The 17,822-nt window shown below is 39.0% G+C and overlaps 1 protein-coding gene across 1 annotated transcript; it reads right to left on the bottom strand.

Moving 5' to 3' along the window:
• Positions 1-7,186: 7,186 nt before the first annotated feature.
• Positions 7,187-14,879, bottom strand: si:dkey-175m17.7 (uncharacterized). Its single transcript, XM_067423226.1, has 4 exons — positions 14,563-14,879; positions 8,835-11,011; positions 7,854-8,159; positions 7,187-7,581 (listed from the first exon to the last, which is right to left on the bottom strand). The coding sequence occupies exons 2-4, from the start codon at positions 10,993-10,995 to the stop codon at positions 7,316-7,318; spliced, it is 2,733 nt and encodes a 910-aa protein (XP_067279327.1). The 5' UTR covers positions 10,996-11,011; positions 14,563-14,879; the 3' UTR covers positions 7,187-7,315.
• Between the last annotated feature and the right edge of the window lie 2,943 nt (positions 14,880-17,822).

Raw genomic sequence — 17,822 nt, 5'->3', positions numbered from 1 at the left:
AAAGAAAAATTACATGAGAGATAGCTGTTGGCCTGAATATCAGACCAAAGACTAAATCAAACGGCCTTTACAAAAATAAATGTAACAACCATGTCGGACATGTTTAATATTGGAGAAGATTATGAGATGCTTTCCGACGTTATGATGTCATTCGTCATGAATAAGCACAACACCGAAGTCCAGCATTTGAGGTTAAAAAGTATATAACATTTTTTTTCTTTAAATGACCAATGGTTTGGTAGATAAGACCCTTTCCTCGGCTGGGATCGTGCAGAGCCCTTTGAAACCCTTTGAAACTGCATTGATTTGGACCCTTAACCATACCATTGAAGTCCATTATGTGGAGAAAAAATCCTGGAATATGTTTTACTCAAAAAACAAAAAAACAAACCTCCTTTTCCTTTGTTTTTTTTTTGTTTTTTTTTTTTTTTTGACTGAGGAAAGAAAGACACAAACATCTTGGATGAGCTGGGAATTAATAAATTATCAAGAAATTTTCATTTATAAGTGAACTAATCCTTTAGGTGAACATAGTAAGCATCGACGCGCCCTGGTTTTCACAGTGCACTTTTGTGGGACTTTTTAGGGAGCAAAGGTTCAGTGCTGGAAGGATTCTGGGATTTAGACAGCCCTTAAAATGGCCGACTCGTTGATCAGTGCCCTGACTACTGAACTAGGGAGCCGATTGAGACACACCCAAGGTAACCTGCAGAAAGAGTCGCTGAAAAATATCCACCGCTAATGAACAGACTGGCTGGCAGTCTGTCTTTTGGATCTTATGTCCCAAAACTTCAGGCAAGTACACAAATGCAGTTGCAAGTGCTCGGCCAGCAGGTGTACTTATTTGCTTTAGCTTCTAGCAATGCTGTTGCATTCCAAAATGTTTTCGGGCGCACAATTCATAACCAATCGCAAGTATGTGCAGTGGTCAAGTACTCTTAAATGCTCGCTTACTATCCCCAACTTCTCAGTCAATCAAATTGAACTGGAGCTAGCTGTTGTACAGTTATCATCATCTAATTATCAAATGCATCTCTTCATTCAAGCCTTCAAGACCAGGCTACAGAATTGAGTCATCAAGTTTTACCATTACATGGGGATTTTGGGGACATGGATCAGCAGTATTGCCTTGAGCATTCTTATGCTGGCCTCTCACATGTGCACACAATTCCACACACACTCTAAAAGCCTTTGCCCCAGTTTCTTTCCTCATCCCTCTCAGGCACACTACCATTTTAGCTTTGTTCTATCATTTTGACTTTAATGCTGAAGTGGCCTGCATGTTGGCGCTCACAGGAGGGATCCCTAAAGGAGTAGGAGGAAGCAGAATAGATTGTGATAAGGATGTCGCAGAAAAGCCGATGAAAACCTAGTCAAGAGAGATCTCTCCAAGAGAGAGAAGCACCTAGGTTTCACTTTGATATGATAGGTGTCCTGTATTAGACCATACTGACTATTGATCCAAGCCCTCAGGGTGTCAAATCACAGCGCAGTCGCACAACACAGCAGCTAACAATTATGTAACTGGTGGGTTACACTGCTGCTGATTTGTCAATGGTAATCTGACAGCTCATTGACCATACTGTAACAACCAATAATTTCCAAACCAACATCCCTGGATCTGAATGAATGGGCCCTGGTTAGGGTGAGCTTATGGGAGAGAGTGTTAGACTAATGCAACATTCACTTTGTGTCACAAGCAATATGAAAAGAAACACAACAGCGTTACCAATTTGTTGTAAAAAAATTTATTTCGACAAATCGTTTTAGCTTTGCAAGAACATCATATCGATGAGCAATTCTATAACAAGCTGATCTTCTTTTTTTTTTTAAAGAGGTACGTTATTCTCATATTCATTACAAGGTCAGTCCAACACTTTTTATCGTTTTTGCTTCACAACAGTATCACAGTCTCTCACAGTAAAGTTTTAAACAGGAAGAAGGATGAAGCCCCATCATTTGTCAGTGATAAAACTGAAGTACACACAAGTATATGGTCAAACCAACACAGGTTGCCGTGTCCGTCTTCTCTCTGAAGCAGCGTGGGCACTGAATTCTCACAGGGGAGAACGGCTGAGTCAGTGGGAAGGGGAGAGAAGACTGGAAGGTCAGTTTGGAGACACGTGCATTCAAAGTACAACCCTTGAGGAATCGCTATAAACCTCTATCCAAAGAGTCACTGATAAAATCGCCATGATCAAACAAAAATGAACATGTGAAAATATAACATCTTCAATGAGCAATTTAGCAGTTTAGTGGGTAAGAAAAGTGTAAAGGTACAGTAACAGAGTATGACAACATCATATCGCCCAGAGAACAATGTAAGTCGCAGCAGTTCAAACATGTTTTATCCTAGAGGGCACTTCTTTTTGTCAATATTAAGATGCCAACCGTCCAAGCCAACCTTCATTTCAATATTTGGCACAAAAATTAGATAATAACAATAGTAATAATAATAATAATTTAACAAAAGAACAAGCATTACATACATGAATAAAGTCACAGAAAGAATCAATTCACAAATTTACAACATGTCCAAACAAATTTTACACAAAACTTTACATTTAGTTAATTTCTATGTGCAAACCATATACTGTATATAAGATTATTCAACACAGGAAATACTGGTCATATATAGTATCCAGTTTAGACGCTTTGCACACATTATTTAAACAAATTCAGCTTTCATACACTGAGATTCTCAAGATGTGGACAGCCAACAGCAATTCACCAAATCTATGATGTCCAGCGCTATTCATTCCGTTTTGCCAGGCGATTCTGGTAGGCCTATGCAGTATTCGTTTCTACAGTGAAAGGTATGATTGAATGTACAAAGAGGTAAATTTCCCCTAATGTCTGGAAGAGCAAATCTAGGGTAAAGAAGGCATACAGCAGTGGCTCATGGCACTGACAAATGCAAGCTAACAGCGAAGCTTGAGTTGTGCCAATGGACAACGGAGGCCTGAGGTTGGGATTCTTGATAGAAATGGTAGGAAAGTTGAACTCGCAATACTCTCGTGTCTCAACATGTCTAGCACACAGCAAACGCACACAGATTCACTTCTTTTTGCCCCACACACACACGCACACACACACTTTTGCGCAAACAGATATAGCACAGAGCAAAACAAATCCATAACATTAACAAGACTTCCAAGTGCTTCGTTTTCTTTCCATTGATAGGTGCTACATTGACTCGGAAGACGGTTATTGTACCAAAAGGCATCCCTGGCATTACTTTTTCGCTTATAATACACTATATACATTTACTCGTGCAGGGATGGGAAGGGTCTGGCAGTATTTTAAATGGTAAACAACAAAATGTTACAAGAATGGAAGAAGAAGGTACCTGATGCCAGATACCAAAGGATCTGTCTAGCATAGAAAGTCACTAGTTATTAATTTCGCCAGGGCATGTAAATCTGTGTTGAATTTCTTTGAATTCCTCCATGTCATTTCAGATCAATATGCTGCGGCATGTGGTCAGTTCAAATCAAATTCAAATTCAAGGACTAAAGGGATGCCGATAGTTAATTCTTATATAAATTTTGCCTGCTTTTTAGATTAAAAGATTTGTCTGATTTCTCAGCACGCTGTCATCTCACTGACACCTATTTATTAGGTGTTGCTTACCTAATCGTTTCCTCTGGGCATAATCAAGCTACAGTGTCAGACAAACACACTGTCAGCAGAGAGAGACAGAATAAAACAGTCAGCGTATCACAGTATGACAAACACAAGCAGCAGCTGACCCTAATAACGATTTATAATAGTCTTTTACCTATTGTTGTTTGTCAGACTGTAAGATCTCAGTTGTCATTAAAGTCAGACTGTATGACAGTCAAGACATCTTAAAAACAGACACACACAAGAAAAATTGTGTGCAGCATTACATCATGAATTAGTGACACATTCAGGAACAGTGAGCTGTATCTCATGCGGGACTGAAATGGTATCTACAAAGAAATCTTTAGGGCCCAATAATAAACCCGGTCCAAGTTTTTTTTTGTGCTAGTTTCAGCCAGTTATCATTTTCAAGTCCAGCAAAAGCATTTTGGGCATGCTGGTCTGAAAACAGGGTGTGTTCAGGTGCATCTCTATTTTGACGCAATTGATATCGACTGTGCCATTGAGTCAGTTTTTATATATTATTTAAAGGGCACGTTAGTAATATGTTCCTATAAGTGGGTGCATAATGCGCATACACTGCTAATTACACACACAGGAATTAGCTGCGCTGCAGCACACAAAAATGTTTAAATATTAAAAATAAAAGGATTCCTCTCTGTGTTCAAGTCTTTCCGCTTGTAAATTCTGCCATGTAAATAGCGAATCATGGTGCGTGTCATGGTGCAAGCACAACTGGCTTTTAAAAGGAATGGCAGATTAGACTTTGACACACCCATGACTCATTAAGAGACTAAGTACAACCCTTTTAGACCATGTGCCAGTGGCAGCAACTATTTTCCCCATTGTTAAACTAGCAAAAGTCGATTCGGACATGACCTAAGCGCACCTAGACCATGCCCATAGATCATTTTATCTGAAGTCATTTTGTCGTTGATTGCAACGGTCATTAATCGGCTGTTGGTGAACATGTCAAACTAACGATCAAAGTCTTCAGATTTTAGCCCAGGATCAGAGGATTTGCTAAATTTGTCTGACGGCCCAAAATCGTACAGTGTGCATCAGACTTACCATTTTGACCACAATTTGAGACAAATTTTGTAAATCCTAAAAGATTCCTCTGATCATAGGCCAAAATCTGAAGTCTTTGATTGCTACTCTGACATGTTCGCTAACAGCCGATTAATTACCATTGCAATCAAATATTACAAAATTCTGGCACAGTCAGAAGATATGACACACAGTCTGGTAGCGGGACTTCTCCTATGACAACCGTCAAAAACCAATAGGAACACAGAACCTCATGACGCAGTTAGTGAGACAACAACAAACCCCTACTTGCTAGTTTTTTTTGTTTTTTCACAGTTTTCCTTTTTTATATAAAGCCATGAAAATTAACACTAGAGCTTGTTTTTGTTGGCATGTAAATGCAGCTCATAGTCACTGAACATGTTAATGTGTCTTGACTGCCATACAGTCTGATATTAATGACAGCTAAGATCCTACACGGCTGTGACAAGGCTTACAGCCGGGATCATGTTTGTGCAGTCTGACAAGCAACAGTCGTAAAAGACTATTATAAATCTTACAGTGTGCACCTAGCTATAGATGGATCAGACGGATACACAAATTTGGGGGCATTTCTGTGGTCTTGAACCTATAAGAAGGCACCTACACATGTAGGTATTGTAGGGGTTTTGAACTGGAGCATATTTGAACTGAAATGCAAAATAGTATACTTTTTCATGCACTGCTGGGCAGAGCAAATTGATGGAGACATAGCAGTGGTGTGTGAAGGCCCAATGGCTCAGTGAGGCAGATAAGAGCTCAGAGATGGCAGACAAACTCCTCGCTTGTCAAGACTGATGAAAAGAGGCTTCAAGGACCAAGGCTGAGAACTTGACAGTATGCAGGAAGAAGAATGTGTTTCACAGTGAACTGAGTGAACCAAGTCCTTTTCACAGAATATATTCCCATAGTAATGCATAGTCTCTAAGAGAACACAGAGAAAGAAAAACAAAGGTAGGTAAATGAAGGAAAAATTCAAATGGGTGAAGGGGCTCTGGTTTCCTTTGTGGTACGTAATACAAAACCAGATTGTTTGCCTACAGTCCTGAGAGCACTAAAATCTGATCATGGTCAAATTAGACAGGGTGTTTAAAATGGGTTCAGGCATTAAATCTGATAAGGGCGTTCCTTTTTTTAATATGCCATGAACTGAATACCAAATGACAGAAAGCACAGTTTTAGCTACATCTGCACACTACCATCGTGGTACTTTCAAGCTGATTTTGCATAAACTAAAAATACCTACTTGTCATCTTAATGTGCAATTCTGAAATGCAAATTCCAGTCATACTGAAGTGGAGATTCATGATGATGACTTGGCCATAGTCATTTTGCACAGTAATCAACAGTGCAGATATTCCTTATTAAAAATGTATCATTCTTTCTGCGCTCGATTCCACAATATCCTTCTTCTCATCATTTCAAAACACCATGTGCAGCACAAAAAAAAGACAACAATATAACATAGAAAGCACAAAAAAAAGTAAATGTGTACATTTAAGTGGTTGCACTGCCTGTTAAAAAACTAGTCAGTTGAATAAAAAAAGACCAAAAAAAATGTATAGTCTATTGTGCACTATCTTCGCTTTTCACGTGTATTTTTCATTACACTGTACTTATACAAATTGCCCTCTGTCCAATATCATAAGCAAGTAATAGAAAAAAATATGATTTTTGGATTTTATCTGCCATTATAGTGGCTGGTTCATGTCCCATGAAAAATGTCCATTAGTGAAACAATGTCAGAGCGAAAAATAAATTAAATCAGTTCTACTTCCACAACAACATCAGTCTCTATTGCACACCTCCCACACAAAGACACTAAGATAAAGGATTCAAGAAGTAAAATCAAGTAACAAAAATAGCAGTATTGAAAAAATTTCAAAGGCAAAATTAATGTTCATGTCAGTGGAGAAATTTATAAATAGTTGGCATGCAGCTAACACAAAAGTAACCCAAAAAAGCACTTTCAAATGATCTCCCAAATCAAAAATAATCTGTCTAGAAAAGTTCTGTGCACAGTGGAATAGGAGTTTGAAGTTTGCTACAGCTCTTGGGTCTCGAATGTGATGCATGTCACAGTTCTGAGAGTCTCAACACTTTGAATATTTTTCTGCGCTTGACAGTCTTAGAGTACTTTGATTGCATTTGTTTTCCCCCAATTAATCTTATATAACTTTAATATTTAAATAAAATTGATAATAGTAATACAACAATAATTTAAATGAATTGAGTTATTTTGAATTAAAACTTGGCACAACAATAACAGAGTATTAAGGTGGGTAGGGCAAATATCCATTTGCCAAATGTAACATACTGTAAGTGCTATTTATATAAAAACAGAAAGATTTAAAAGAGCGGCGGTACTGTACTTCAATTAAAACAGAAGAAAGACTCTTTTTCTCCATTTCTTTTAAACTGCTTTCATCTTCTGGTTATTTATATCATCTACCTCTCTCTATTTAAATCTTCAATCTTAAAATCTCTCAACTTTTTGCTATTGTTAAACAGTTTTAATCATTCCATCATTTTCTATCTATTGATTTCTCTCCATTAATTCCATCTTCTAATTATCTCCTTCTCCTCTCTTGTTTTCTTTTTTCTTTCTTGCTCCACCCTTTTAAACTTGTGTTTCCAGGCCACTCAGTTTGGGGGTGAGAATGCGAGGTGTTACCCCAGAGTTGAGGTCTCTCTCAAACTCTAGCAGCTGGCCCATGAAGTTGAGGTTGGGGGAGACAATTGGTCGCCGACCCCGCACATACTTATAGGCATCAGTCATGGTCATGAGGGTGTGCTTCATCAGGTAAGCAATGACAATAGTCGCTGAGCGGGACACGCCTGCTTGGCAGTGCACAAGAACACCCCGTCCACACTGGTGCGATTCCTCTGAAAAAAAGAAAGAAAAATAATGTGTGGTATACATCAACAAACAACACAAACCAAACCAAAAATATTGATGACTACTATCTTGCACTACTAGATTGTGGTTCAATCAAATGCTCTCTATAATGAGAATGTCCTGCAGGTATCCACTAAAGGCTATATAGCTGTTAGTTATTTAAAAAAGAAAGGAACAGAAACAAGTCTTCACAGGACAGAAAAATGTACTTGACAAGCCATTTAATTTCAATTATAAAAGGGTTGACCAGTTCTCTTACCGATAAACTCAAAAACCTCTTCAAAGTACTGTCGCAGGTTCTGCTTGCTGTTGTCAGTAGCAGGGAGCCTTTTGTAACGCACCAGGCCTGTGTCCAGGTGGTAGAGGGGAAGATGGGTTGTGACATTGACCACAAAACCAATGTTGAGACGAAGCAGTAGATCCAAATCCTCTGCATCTCTCTCGTTACCCAGAAAAAGGAAAGGGAGGATGGGGCTGATCACAGCATTCTCCACATCTGGGGTCATCACACTCTCTTCAGACAGTGACGCTGGGAGGGAGGAGGAAAGAGGGAGGGAAAGGTGCACTGGCAAAAACAAAACAAAAAAAACATACTGCTGCTTACATCTGTTTTCTTATATTTCTAAATTATTCACTCTAAGTGATCGTCCTAGAGAGATGTGCTGGCATGCTGGAAATGGAGTTTTAATGTTTTCAGATTCTTTTCTGTAATTTAAATATGGCACAGAGTATGATGTCATCAAGCTCTTATGTAAGAAGAAATCCATCCCTGCTTATCTTTCTTGTTTGAAGTCTCATCACTCTTTCCCCCACAGAATGGCTATTATCCTTTAGTTCTTTTACAAAACTTAATTTTAACATAAAGCAGAGGATAAAAAATGCTGAAATTTAAGCAAAAGAATCAGAGGTAGAAAGGGTTTAATCAGAAAACTTTTGATTGAACTTGAACTTACATTACAAAAGCATCATGGATAATGTCACTCTGGCAATCTTTTGAAGCTAGACTAATGAGGATTATGCACCCCACAGATTAACTGAACTATCGTTTTATTTGAATACTATCAGTGCACAAAGTTGTACAGCCTAATGGAAGATGAGAAAATGAAATCAAGGTCAGTACATTCAAGTGGTATTATCAATGTGAAGAGATTGTGTTCCTCTTTCTGAGTGGTCAATCATCAACAGCACATTATAAAAATGTCAGTCAACCTGCTGTGTACTTGCACATTAGCATCTTTACCTCGTCCATTTTCCTCATCTTGTTCTCTGTTGAGTGAGTTGAGGACCAGGTGGAGCGACTGTGCAGAGGGTAAGGTGTGTCCACCTTCCCTCTCTCTCTGTTTGGGTTTGGGCTTTATAAGTGTGCTAGGAGCAGAGGGTGGAGGAGAGAAGGATGGAGGGGAATCTGGAGAAGGAGAGCGCAGGGACGGGGATTGTGGAAGCACTTCATCATCAAACCCATTGCCATCCCCCATGCAACCATCTGCTCCTTTGTTCCATAGCCTCTTGAGGGAATCTCTGCCCTGGTCCCCACTATTCCCTGATCCGATAAAGTCCAAAACTGCCATCTTGCCTTGCTGGAGCCTACGTCGTCCTGCCTGATCTGTCAGCTGGGAACGAGTGAACTCCATAAGATTTCTGCAGTCAAGGATTACAGGATTTCCACCATTGCCACTATTCTGGTTGTTGCCCATGCAGGCCCTTCCCGAGCCCATGCTAATCCCTGTGTTATGGTGGATAGGTTGGGTTTTAGAGCGAGTCATCTTCTTTGCTAACTCCTCTGGCCAGATTGTGCGCACACTGTAATCGTCATCATCAGGCTGGTATCCTCCCATGGTATGTGCTCCAATATTACGGCCCATGTTGGGAGGATTGCCTCTGTGTGGGTTAAAGGTCACTACAATGGGGTCACTACTGCAGTAGCTGCATGTGGAACTGCCATTTTGGCTTGCTTTTGGATTGCATCCACTGACACAGCTCTGGAGGGCTCGAAGAGGTGCAGATGAGGACAGGGGAGTACAGGGTAAGCAACCACCAACCAGCTTCTTACGGAAAGCAGCAGGGCTCTCAAAACCTCTAGCTTCTCCAGAACATGATGCACACCCTAGAGGTCTGAGCAGCCCTGTTCGACAGTCTGAGACAGTGCTGTTTGAGGAGGAGGTGTTGGTGGTGGAAGCAGTTGACAGACACCCTCCTAAAGTCTTCAATCCCATGGTTTCGCCACCTCCGTTGGCAGCACTTGTTCCTTGGGTGTGGGAAAACGAAGAGGATGGGCTTGTACTACGACCGTGGTAGCCAGCTGAGTGACCTTGACTTCTACCTCTTCTACAACGCACCAACCTCCAACAGCCACAAGGGTGGGAAAAGTCAATCGTGCATGTGTGGTCAGGACTAGGGAAGCCTCCTCTGGAGGAAGTAGGGGAGAGAGGCAAAGCGTGAAGAATTTGGGGACGATGTTCTCTAGTGCGTGAGGGGCGGGGTTGACTAATGTGCTGGTAGGAGGAAGGGGCTCGAGGAGGGAGTGAGGGTGGAACAGCAGGGTAGTGAGGGCTTAGGATGGCAGCATGGGGTAATGGGGCTGAACTGTGGTGACGGGATAGGCTGTGGGTGTGGGGCAGTTGGTGGCCGGGTCCCAGTTTGGAGTTTTCTTTGTTTCCTACAGATGATACGTCCCTCTCACTGTGCAATGGGAAGCTGGCAGTTGCAGAACAAGACTTTGTTGACAAATCTCTCTCTCTAGTTGGCTTGGATTTTGACTGCTGTCTTTGGGCTGGTACAAATTCCAAGACCCCTCCAGGAGAGACTGTTAGTTGGTTCGAATGATGGCTACTGTGCTGATTCCTATTTTGACTCTGATGATGGTTCTGGTGCTTCCCCACTAACTCTGAAGTTTTTCCTTTGCATTTCCTTTCACCTTGCCCTGGATCCAAGTGCAGGGATACCCGTTTAGTTCTGCTCCCCTTGATGCTTCCACTTCGGGTAAGACTACTGCTGCGGCCTTTGTCTATGTAAGATCCTCCTCGTCCACCTTGGTCTAAAGACACTTTAATGTCAATGGTATGCGTGTGCTTTTGAGGTCTGGGACCCAAAGTTACAGTCCCATTGCTGTGACAATGGCTGGCATTGTGGCCGCTGCCCTCAAAGGGAGCACCTCGTTCTCCTTTATCTCTGTGAACATGGGACGATTGCCTGCGATTGCATTCCAAAGACAAGTAGTTGGAACCTGGATAGGAACAGGGTGGTGGGAGTTGGGGTTGTGGTAAGCGGGGTGGGGGCTCGTTGTGAGTGCCTGGGCGGTGGGAGGAAGACTGTGATGTGGTTGGTGGGGAGGCCACGCGCAAGGCCAAACTTTTGGGGCGCTGAATAACCACTATGCGCTCGTCAAGAGGGAGTGGAGGCATCTGGGGCTGAGCAAAGCTGTGGGGTTAGAAAGCAGAGACAAAAAAGGCAAATGAATCAGTGCTCATTTACTTTGGTACTTGTGTAATTAGAAATTAATAGTAATTTAGAAATATGCACAGACAACATACATAATGTGAATATTGTGCATACAGTTAATATTAGTCACAGCACACAGAATTACATCAAAAATTGTGATGAGGTAAGCACAGAAGACAGTCTTCTGTTAGTCATTCACAACCATCCTTATAATAAACACTGTGAAAGAATAAAGAACAGCACACAGGGAACATCACAGACTTGTCAGTAAGACAACCCCTAATGTAACAGGAAAGCCCTTCTGACCCATTACCATGCCAGAGGTTCACATCCATCAAAGGCATGAAACAACCATTACAAGCACATAAGCAAACCATGTAAAGAACTGTATAAATCGGGTAGCCTTTTAATGTCACATCTGGGAAATATTGACAATTTGATATTCTTGGCTATCACCATTGTCTTGAAGCAACATATCAACATATCGCAACATATCGACTTTGTCTACTTAACTGTTAAAGGGAGGTCATTGTTTTATGCTAGAGATTATGATGCACTTAGAATTTATCTTAACGATATATCTATTATAGTCAAACAGGTAATGCAAAGGGAATAATGTTATAATTTGTCTAATAAAATAGAGATATAATCTGATGGCTGCACTAATCACCCCTCTACAGAGCAGATAGACCAGCTCATTATTTCTAAATAATGGCAGTTTGAAACATTAGTATCGGACATTATGGAATTTCAATGAAAAGACAATGAGAAGGTTAAAGGAATAGATCAGCTATTGAGCTATTTAGTCATCATTTACTCACCCTCCAAACCCATAAAGTAATATTAAAGGGTTAGTTCACTTAAAAAATTTAATTCGGTCATCATTTACTCACCCTCATGTTGTGCCACTGCCAAACACTTTCGTTCATCTTCTGAACAGAAATGAAGATATTTTTTAATTGAAATCTGATTTCTGTATGCTCCGTTGACTGCCCTCATAACTACCAATTTGACGCTTCAAAAAGTTCATGAAGAGATAAAAAAAAACAATCTCTTTATGATCTTTATGACACGTCAAAGTAGTAGTAGTGAGGACAGAAATATCTCAGATTTCATTTAAAATATCTTAATTTGTGTTCAGAAGATGAACGGAAGTCTTATGGATTTGGAACGACATGAGGGTGAGTAAATGAAGAGATCATTTTAATTTTTGGTTGAACTAATCCTGTAACCACTTTTATAACGGATCAAAAAAGCAAAAAAGCTTCAGTCTTTCTACATAGTTATTGCACAAAAAAGAACATGGAAAATAGGCTTCATGTTTGTGTTCCATGAAAAAAAAAAAAAAGTATTTTGAGTTTGGAACAACAAGAGAATGAGTAAATAATAGCATGATTTTCATTTTTATTCCTTAAGAATAAAGTGCCAAAGGGTCAAAATAGGAGGGAACAAAAAGTGTATGTGTATAAGTGAATATAAAGCAGCGCCGAGAGAACAGTTACAGGATGTGACATGGCTGGATTGACCTCATGTAGGAGGGAGGCATGCACAACAGCACTTCAGACATATACCCCAACACAACAGCCACACACACACACACACAGAAAGAGAGAGCGAGACCCGAGGACAGACCCAGCACACCATGCTCTTATTTCCACATGCATACATTCACGCACAGAGCCTGGTGATGGTATCCTCATCCTTTTTGCTTTTTTCAGTCTTGCCTTTTGTAGCCTGTGGTGGTGAAGGGGGGTGGGTGGTTACATTGACCCAGATTTGTCATATTGCAAGTCAACATCACTCCAATCACTTTAACTCTCACACTAAACACCTTATCAGCAGTATTTCACACACAAACCACATGTGTAATGGGGTTTTCGCAATGAATCACGTACAGCAGCACACGCTCGGGCATCAGCTTGTGCTTCTCTCAGAGATGTACAGCCTCAGCATCAATGAGCTCAGGTACCGACTGAGCACCAACACAGCTACAAACAACGATCAGGTTTCACTGATATCACCACAAAGAACAGTGTGTGGTTGTATAAATACAGTAATGTTGAAGCAAGATGATAACTGAAAACAAACATGCATATCTGATATTACAGAAAGAAAGGGAAAAATCATTTTTAATTTCGTCCACACCACTTTATAAAATCATATATGTAACTGAGATGTAATAATGATATCAAAGGATTCCATTTTTATGATATGACAACCCAGTAATGGAATTTGTTATTTTTATTTTTTTCATTAAAAGCTATACTAAGGCGAATCAAGTCACAGATTCCCTATACTCAAAGCAGAAATGTTACCACTAGACCAAAAAATTCAATATTTATCTGCTGGTCATATCTAGTAACCTAGGAAATCTTGTGACAAGAAAGTATCAGTGAAGGAATTATATTATTAAATGTGATTTGTGACTTGAATTGGTCATCTAGAATAATCACTCTCCAATTCAAAGTGTAATGAGAATGACAAGTTGTCTCAAATATACAATTATTGTCCAAAACAGTAACATTTGAAATTATTTGCGCTTTATAATTCATGTGTCTCTCATTTTGTGATACTATAACCATATTTTTAAAACAGAGTAAAGGCCACAAAGCATTACGCAAACAGGCCTATTCACATAATTTAATGTATAGGCTACAATTAGCATTATATTATATACATTATACACACTTATTATACATTCATACGGATCATTTCCAGGCATGTTTTACATTCAAGTCAACAGTCTGCTGATGCATGGGCCTGCTCAACTCTTTGCCTAATGAAATGACTGCATTGTTTTAAGTCATTATAAAAATTGTGGGGAAAGGTTAACAGGATAAGAGGGTGAAATCCAGTGGAATGATTTCGCGCATCGTCACACGTCATTACGTTCATTGCCCCTGAATTTCCAGCTTCTCTCACTGGAAAGCAAAATCACAGCGGTAATCAGGAGCCTTTGTTTCTAATGTTTCTACAACTGTCCAAGCATAACTGCGCTTAATGTGATGTCTGAACAAACGCGTACGTGTCGCCAAAAAGAATGATTAACCAACACAACGTTATCTAGGCCTAAACTGGTCAATGAAAGAGAAAACAAGAGCATCCGCCACAGATTTGCAACTGTATTGACTGTCACTTGTTAGGCCATGCTGATGCGCTCACGCAATTTCGGATGCGCTTTCACTGTAGCCCGGTGTCTCTTCGGCATTTGAGCTCGGTTTCACTGCCATTCAATATAAACGCTAAGTAAAATTATGCTTATTTTATTTCAAACGTATTTGCATTACAAACGTTTTGCCTATATTTGGTCGTTTCTTTAAAGACAAGCTCCAAAACGTGGACTATTTTTTTATACTGAATTGTTTATATAAAACAATAGCAGCAATACATCTCGCACGTTCTCACCAGGCGACATTTTGTTGAATATAAAATATTAAGTAGCCATTAAGTAGTATAATTTATTGCCGGAAACACATATATCATTGATTATGAAGGCATAAAAAATAAAACGAGGAAGAGAAATGACTTACGTTATAATCTGTACGTCCGCTGTATCGTCATTGTTTGTGATAAATTAGAACCTTGTGTTTCTCCGCGCGACAATTCCGCTCCAGTGCCGCGAGACATTTACATAGCTGCGGTTATCTATGGTCTGCCTTAGTGTACGGGTTACACTTTAAAAATCCAGTGATGTCCATCAGTATATTACATTCATGCAGTTTATCCTCATACTGTTCAACGCGCTTGACTTCATCAGTATGGACAATTAACACAATAACAATGTGTACGGCATCGCGATGCAATGTGCGCTTCTGTATAGTGTGCGTGTGCATGAGACAGCGCGCTATGTGGGGGGCGGGGTTTCTGTGTAGGTGACATCATCCTAGACCAATGACAAACAAAATGTGACGAAACGCTGGCCAAATAACGTAGCTGCAGCAAAACAAGCAATGAAGATATTATTTATGTATCTCCTGCAGTCTTTTACAGGAATAATTGATTTAAAAACTTAAACTGGAAAAAGGAAAATGTAGATTTTTTTCTTTAAAAATAATAAATAACATTTAACCTGTTAAATATTTTATGATTAAATAGCCTACTTTATAATATTAATAGGCAATTGATATTGACACAATATGCTAATGTTGCAAAGTTCACACAGAAACAGTTTATAATTTATTTTGGTAATATTGCTATATATTGAACAACTTTGGAAAAATGTTGACATTTATTAAAGATAATATCCAGCAAGGTATATATCAATAACATTATTTTGGATAGGCTTATTCCATTCTCTGACCACACAAAAAACAAAGCTTGCTTTGTTAAAAAAATAAATGTATTGTCTTGACAAATCCATAATCCATAAATGTACCTCAACACTATTTCATCCAAAGTGAATAAAAAAAGCAAGTAAAACAATCCCAATAATCCCAAATAATATCTTACCCTCATGTTATTTTTTTTATCTTCTCATGTTTTATCTTTGATATTTTTCTTTTCTTTCCTTTTTTAGAAATTTTTTGTGATTTTTCACCTCTCTCCTGTATGTTCAGATGACATTGAACATAGGCCTATTGTTGATACATTTTGTGTATTGTATTCCAAAGTTGTGTATCATTAATATCATCTCTGTTTGCAGTCAATAAAAAAAAGCAAAACATGCTATTTATTATTATTATTATTATTATTATTATTATTATTATTGTTGTTGTTGTTGTTGTTGTTGTTGTTGTTGTTGTTGTTGTTGTTGTTTTACATGATAACCAGTTTGTCATGGAGAAAAAAATCTTTTAAAAACCATTTGAAATTTGAAGTTTCAAAATGGTCGACCAAACTACCACATAAAATTACAAAAACAGGTTTATTTTTAAAGCCCAATTAATTTAGTCTTATAGGGAGCTAATAGTTCATCACTCCAAGCCTGTATTTATTTAGGTATTAATTGCAGAACACAAAAAGAAGATATTTTAAAGAATGTTAGTAGAATTCTTTTTTTTTTTATTTGTGTGTGTGTGTGTGGGGGTCTTGCCACTAGGGGTAGTGGGGAGGGGCATCCCTCTAAAGGCATCATCAAGAGACCATAATCATAATCACATGCAATAATGTTCCTCACTGGAAAACTGAAAAGTGCATTATTTTGCTTTACACAATTTATATCCCACTAAACGCCTAGAGATGGCAGCAAAGTGTTCATTCCTTCATTCGCTGTCCAATACAGTTTTTTTCAATTGCTAAAACACTAAACCCTATTGTCAGAACCAAATGCTCAGTTACCTGAACCCACTGAATGAATCAATCACTCTTTCGGCAAAACCATAAGCACTTTTCACCTATTTAGACACAACTTGCCAACACATTTTCATTGTGATGCACTTGTGCTTCAAAATGGTGAGCACAGGTGACAAAAGTCAACCACAACTAAAGCACAGATGTCCCCACTTTAACACAACAACTCAAAATTGATCACACTTGTGACTAATAATGTGAGGGAACATATACAGTAAGCCAGTTCAGAGAGCACTGGTTTGTGAGAATCTAAAATGGATATAAATCTGAGAGGAATACTGCACAAGTGGCAAACCCATAAGGTTTAGGTTTTGTCTTTTTGTATAAAGTGCTAAATGCACAGGTTTTTGTTTTGCAACATGCATTTAGTTTACAGTAAACAATAAACATTTATTTCTCCAACTTCATGTTCAGCATTGTGTTTTCTATTTTTCTACTGTTTGGTGACTGTTTAGTATACTAATCGTGCCCAAATTGTCAAATCGTGCCAGAGTCAATCAAAATTAAAAACATTATAGTGTTTTTAATTTTGATTGACTCGGGGCACGATTTGACAATATAGTTCAGTTTTGAGCTCACAGATTGAGCTGTTTTGAGGTGAAAGTTTGGTTTTGAACTAGAACATAGAACAAATTTCTGTTTACATCTCAGTAGCCAACTCAGTTGAGCCATTTTGGGAACTTTGCAAGCTTTGAGGCATGGAGAGCAAGAGAGAGAGGAAGAGAAAGAGTGAGTGTGTGTGTGTGTGTGTGTGTGTGTGTGTTTTGGGGGGGGGGGGGGGTAGGGGGCTGTGCACGGAACAATATTTCAGATGGTATTAGAGCAACGTTGGTGGATCATGTGATAAATCATGGCCTGACAATGAGGGAAGCTGGGCAGAGAGTCCACCCACATCTAAACCAGTTCACAGTTGCATCACAGTTGCATCCATCATAAGGACATTTAGACTGTAAGACAGCAACTCTCCATTCCAGACTGTATCAGTATATACTGCACCATATCATATTACTGTATTGCAAGTTGGCTTGTGCTCCTTTTGTTACAAATTTATTTAGTTTTGTGGAACATACACCATTGGGATTTCACTGTGAAGTATTGTACTGTTATGTACAGTACTGAGTATGTCGTAACCTTTCAGTATTTTCATTGTTGGTTGTTGTGAAAACCTTTGTTGGAAAAAGAGAACAAAAACTGTAAGTGTTGCATTGCTTCACAGAATGCTAACAGATGACCTGAATAAAAACAATGAAAATTAAAACTGCAGTGTTTTATATAAAGCACACTAGTTTGTTGGTGCTAATCTGAAAGTGTATTCATATGATGCAAGGGCGTATCATTTTGTCATCAGAGTGACATTTTGACAAAAGTTTTTTGTTTTGATAGCAGTGTTTCAATTTACCATAGATGTGAATGGTTTATTTCCCAGTGTTGTGTCTTATTTGCTTAGAGTGTAGAGCTTTGCACAATCAGCCAAATTTAGCAAAACCTATGTAAGCAGTAG

The sequence above is a fragment of the Pseudorasbora parva genome, chromosome 18, assembly GCF_024679245.1.
Source record: "Pseudorasbora parva isolate DD20220531a chromosome 18, ASM2467924v1, whole genome shotgun sequence".
Lineage (NCBI taxonomy): Eukaryota > Metazoa > Chordata > Actinopteri > Cypriniformes > Gobionidae > Pseudorasbora > Pseudorasbora parva.
The sequence above is the reverse complement of the archived record's forward strand: the minus strand, read 5'-3'. Positions and strand labels throughout refer to the sequence as shown.

Coding starts and splice junctions, on each gene's coding strand:
- si:dkey-175m17.7 (XM_067423226.1), bottom strand. CDS start 10,995: ATGCCTCCACTCCCTCTTGACGAGCGCATAGTGGTTATTCAGCGCCCC. Junction 8,160..8,834: donor AGATGAGGAAAATGGACGAG/GTAAAGATGCTA, acceptor TGTTTTTGCCAG/TGCACCTTTCCCTCCCTCTT. Junction 7,582..7,853: donor AGAGGTTTTTGAGTTTATCG/GTAAGAGAACTG, acceptor TCTTTTTTTCAG/AGGAATCGCACCAGTGTGGA.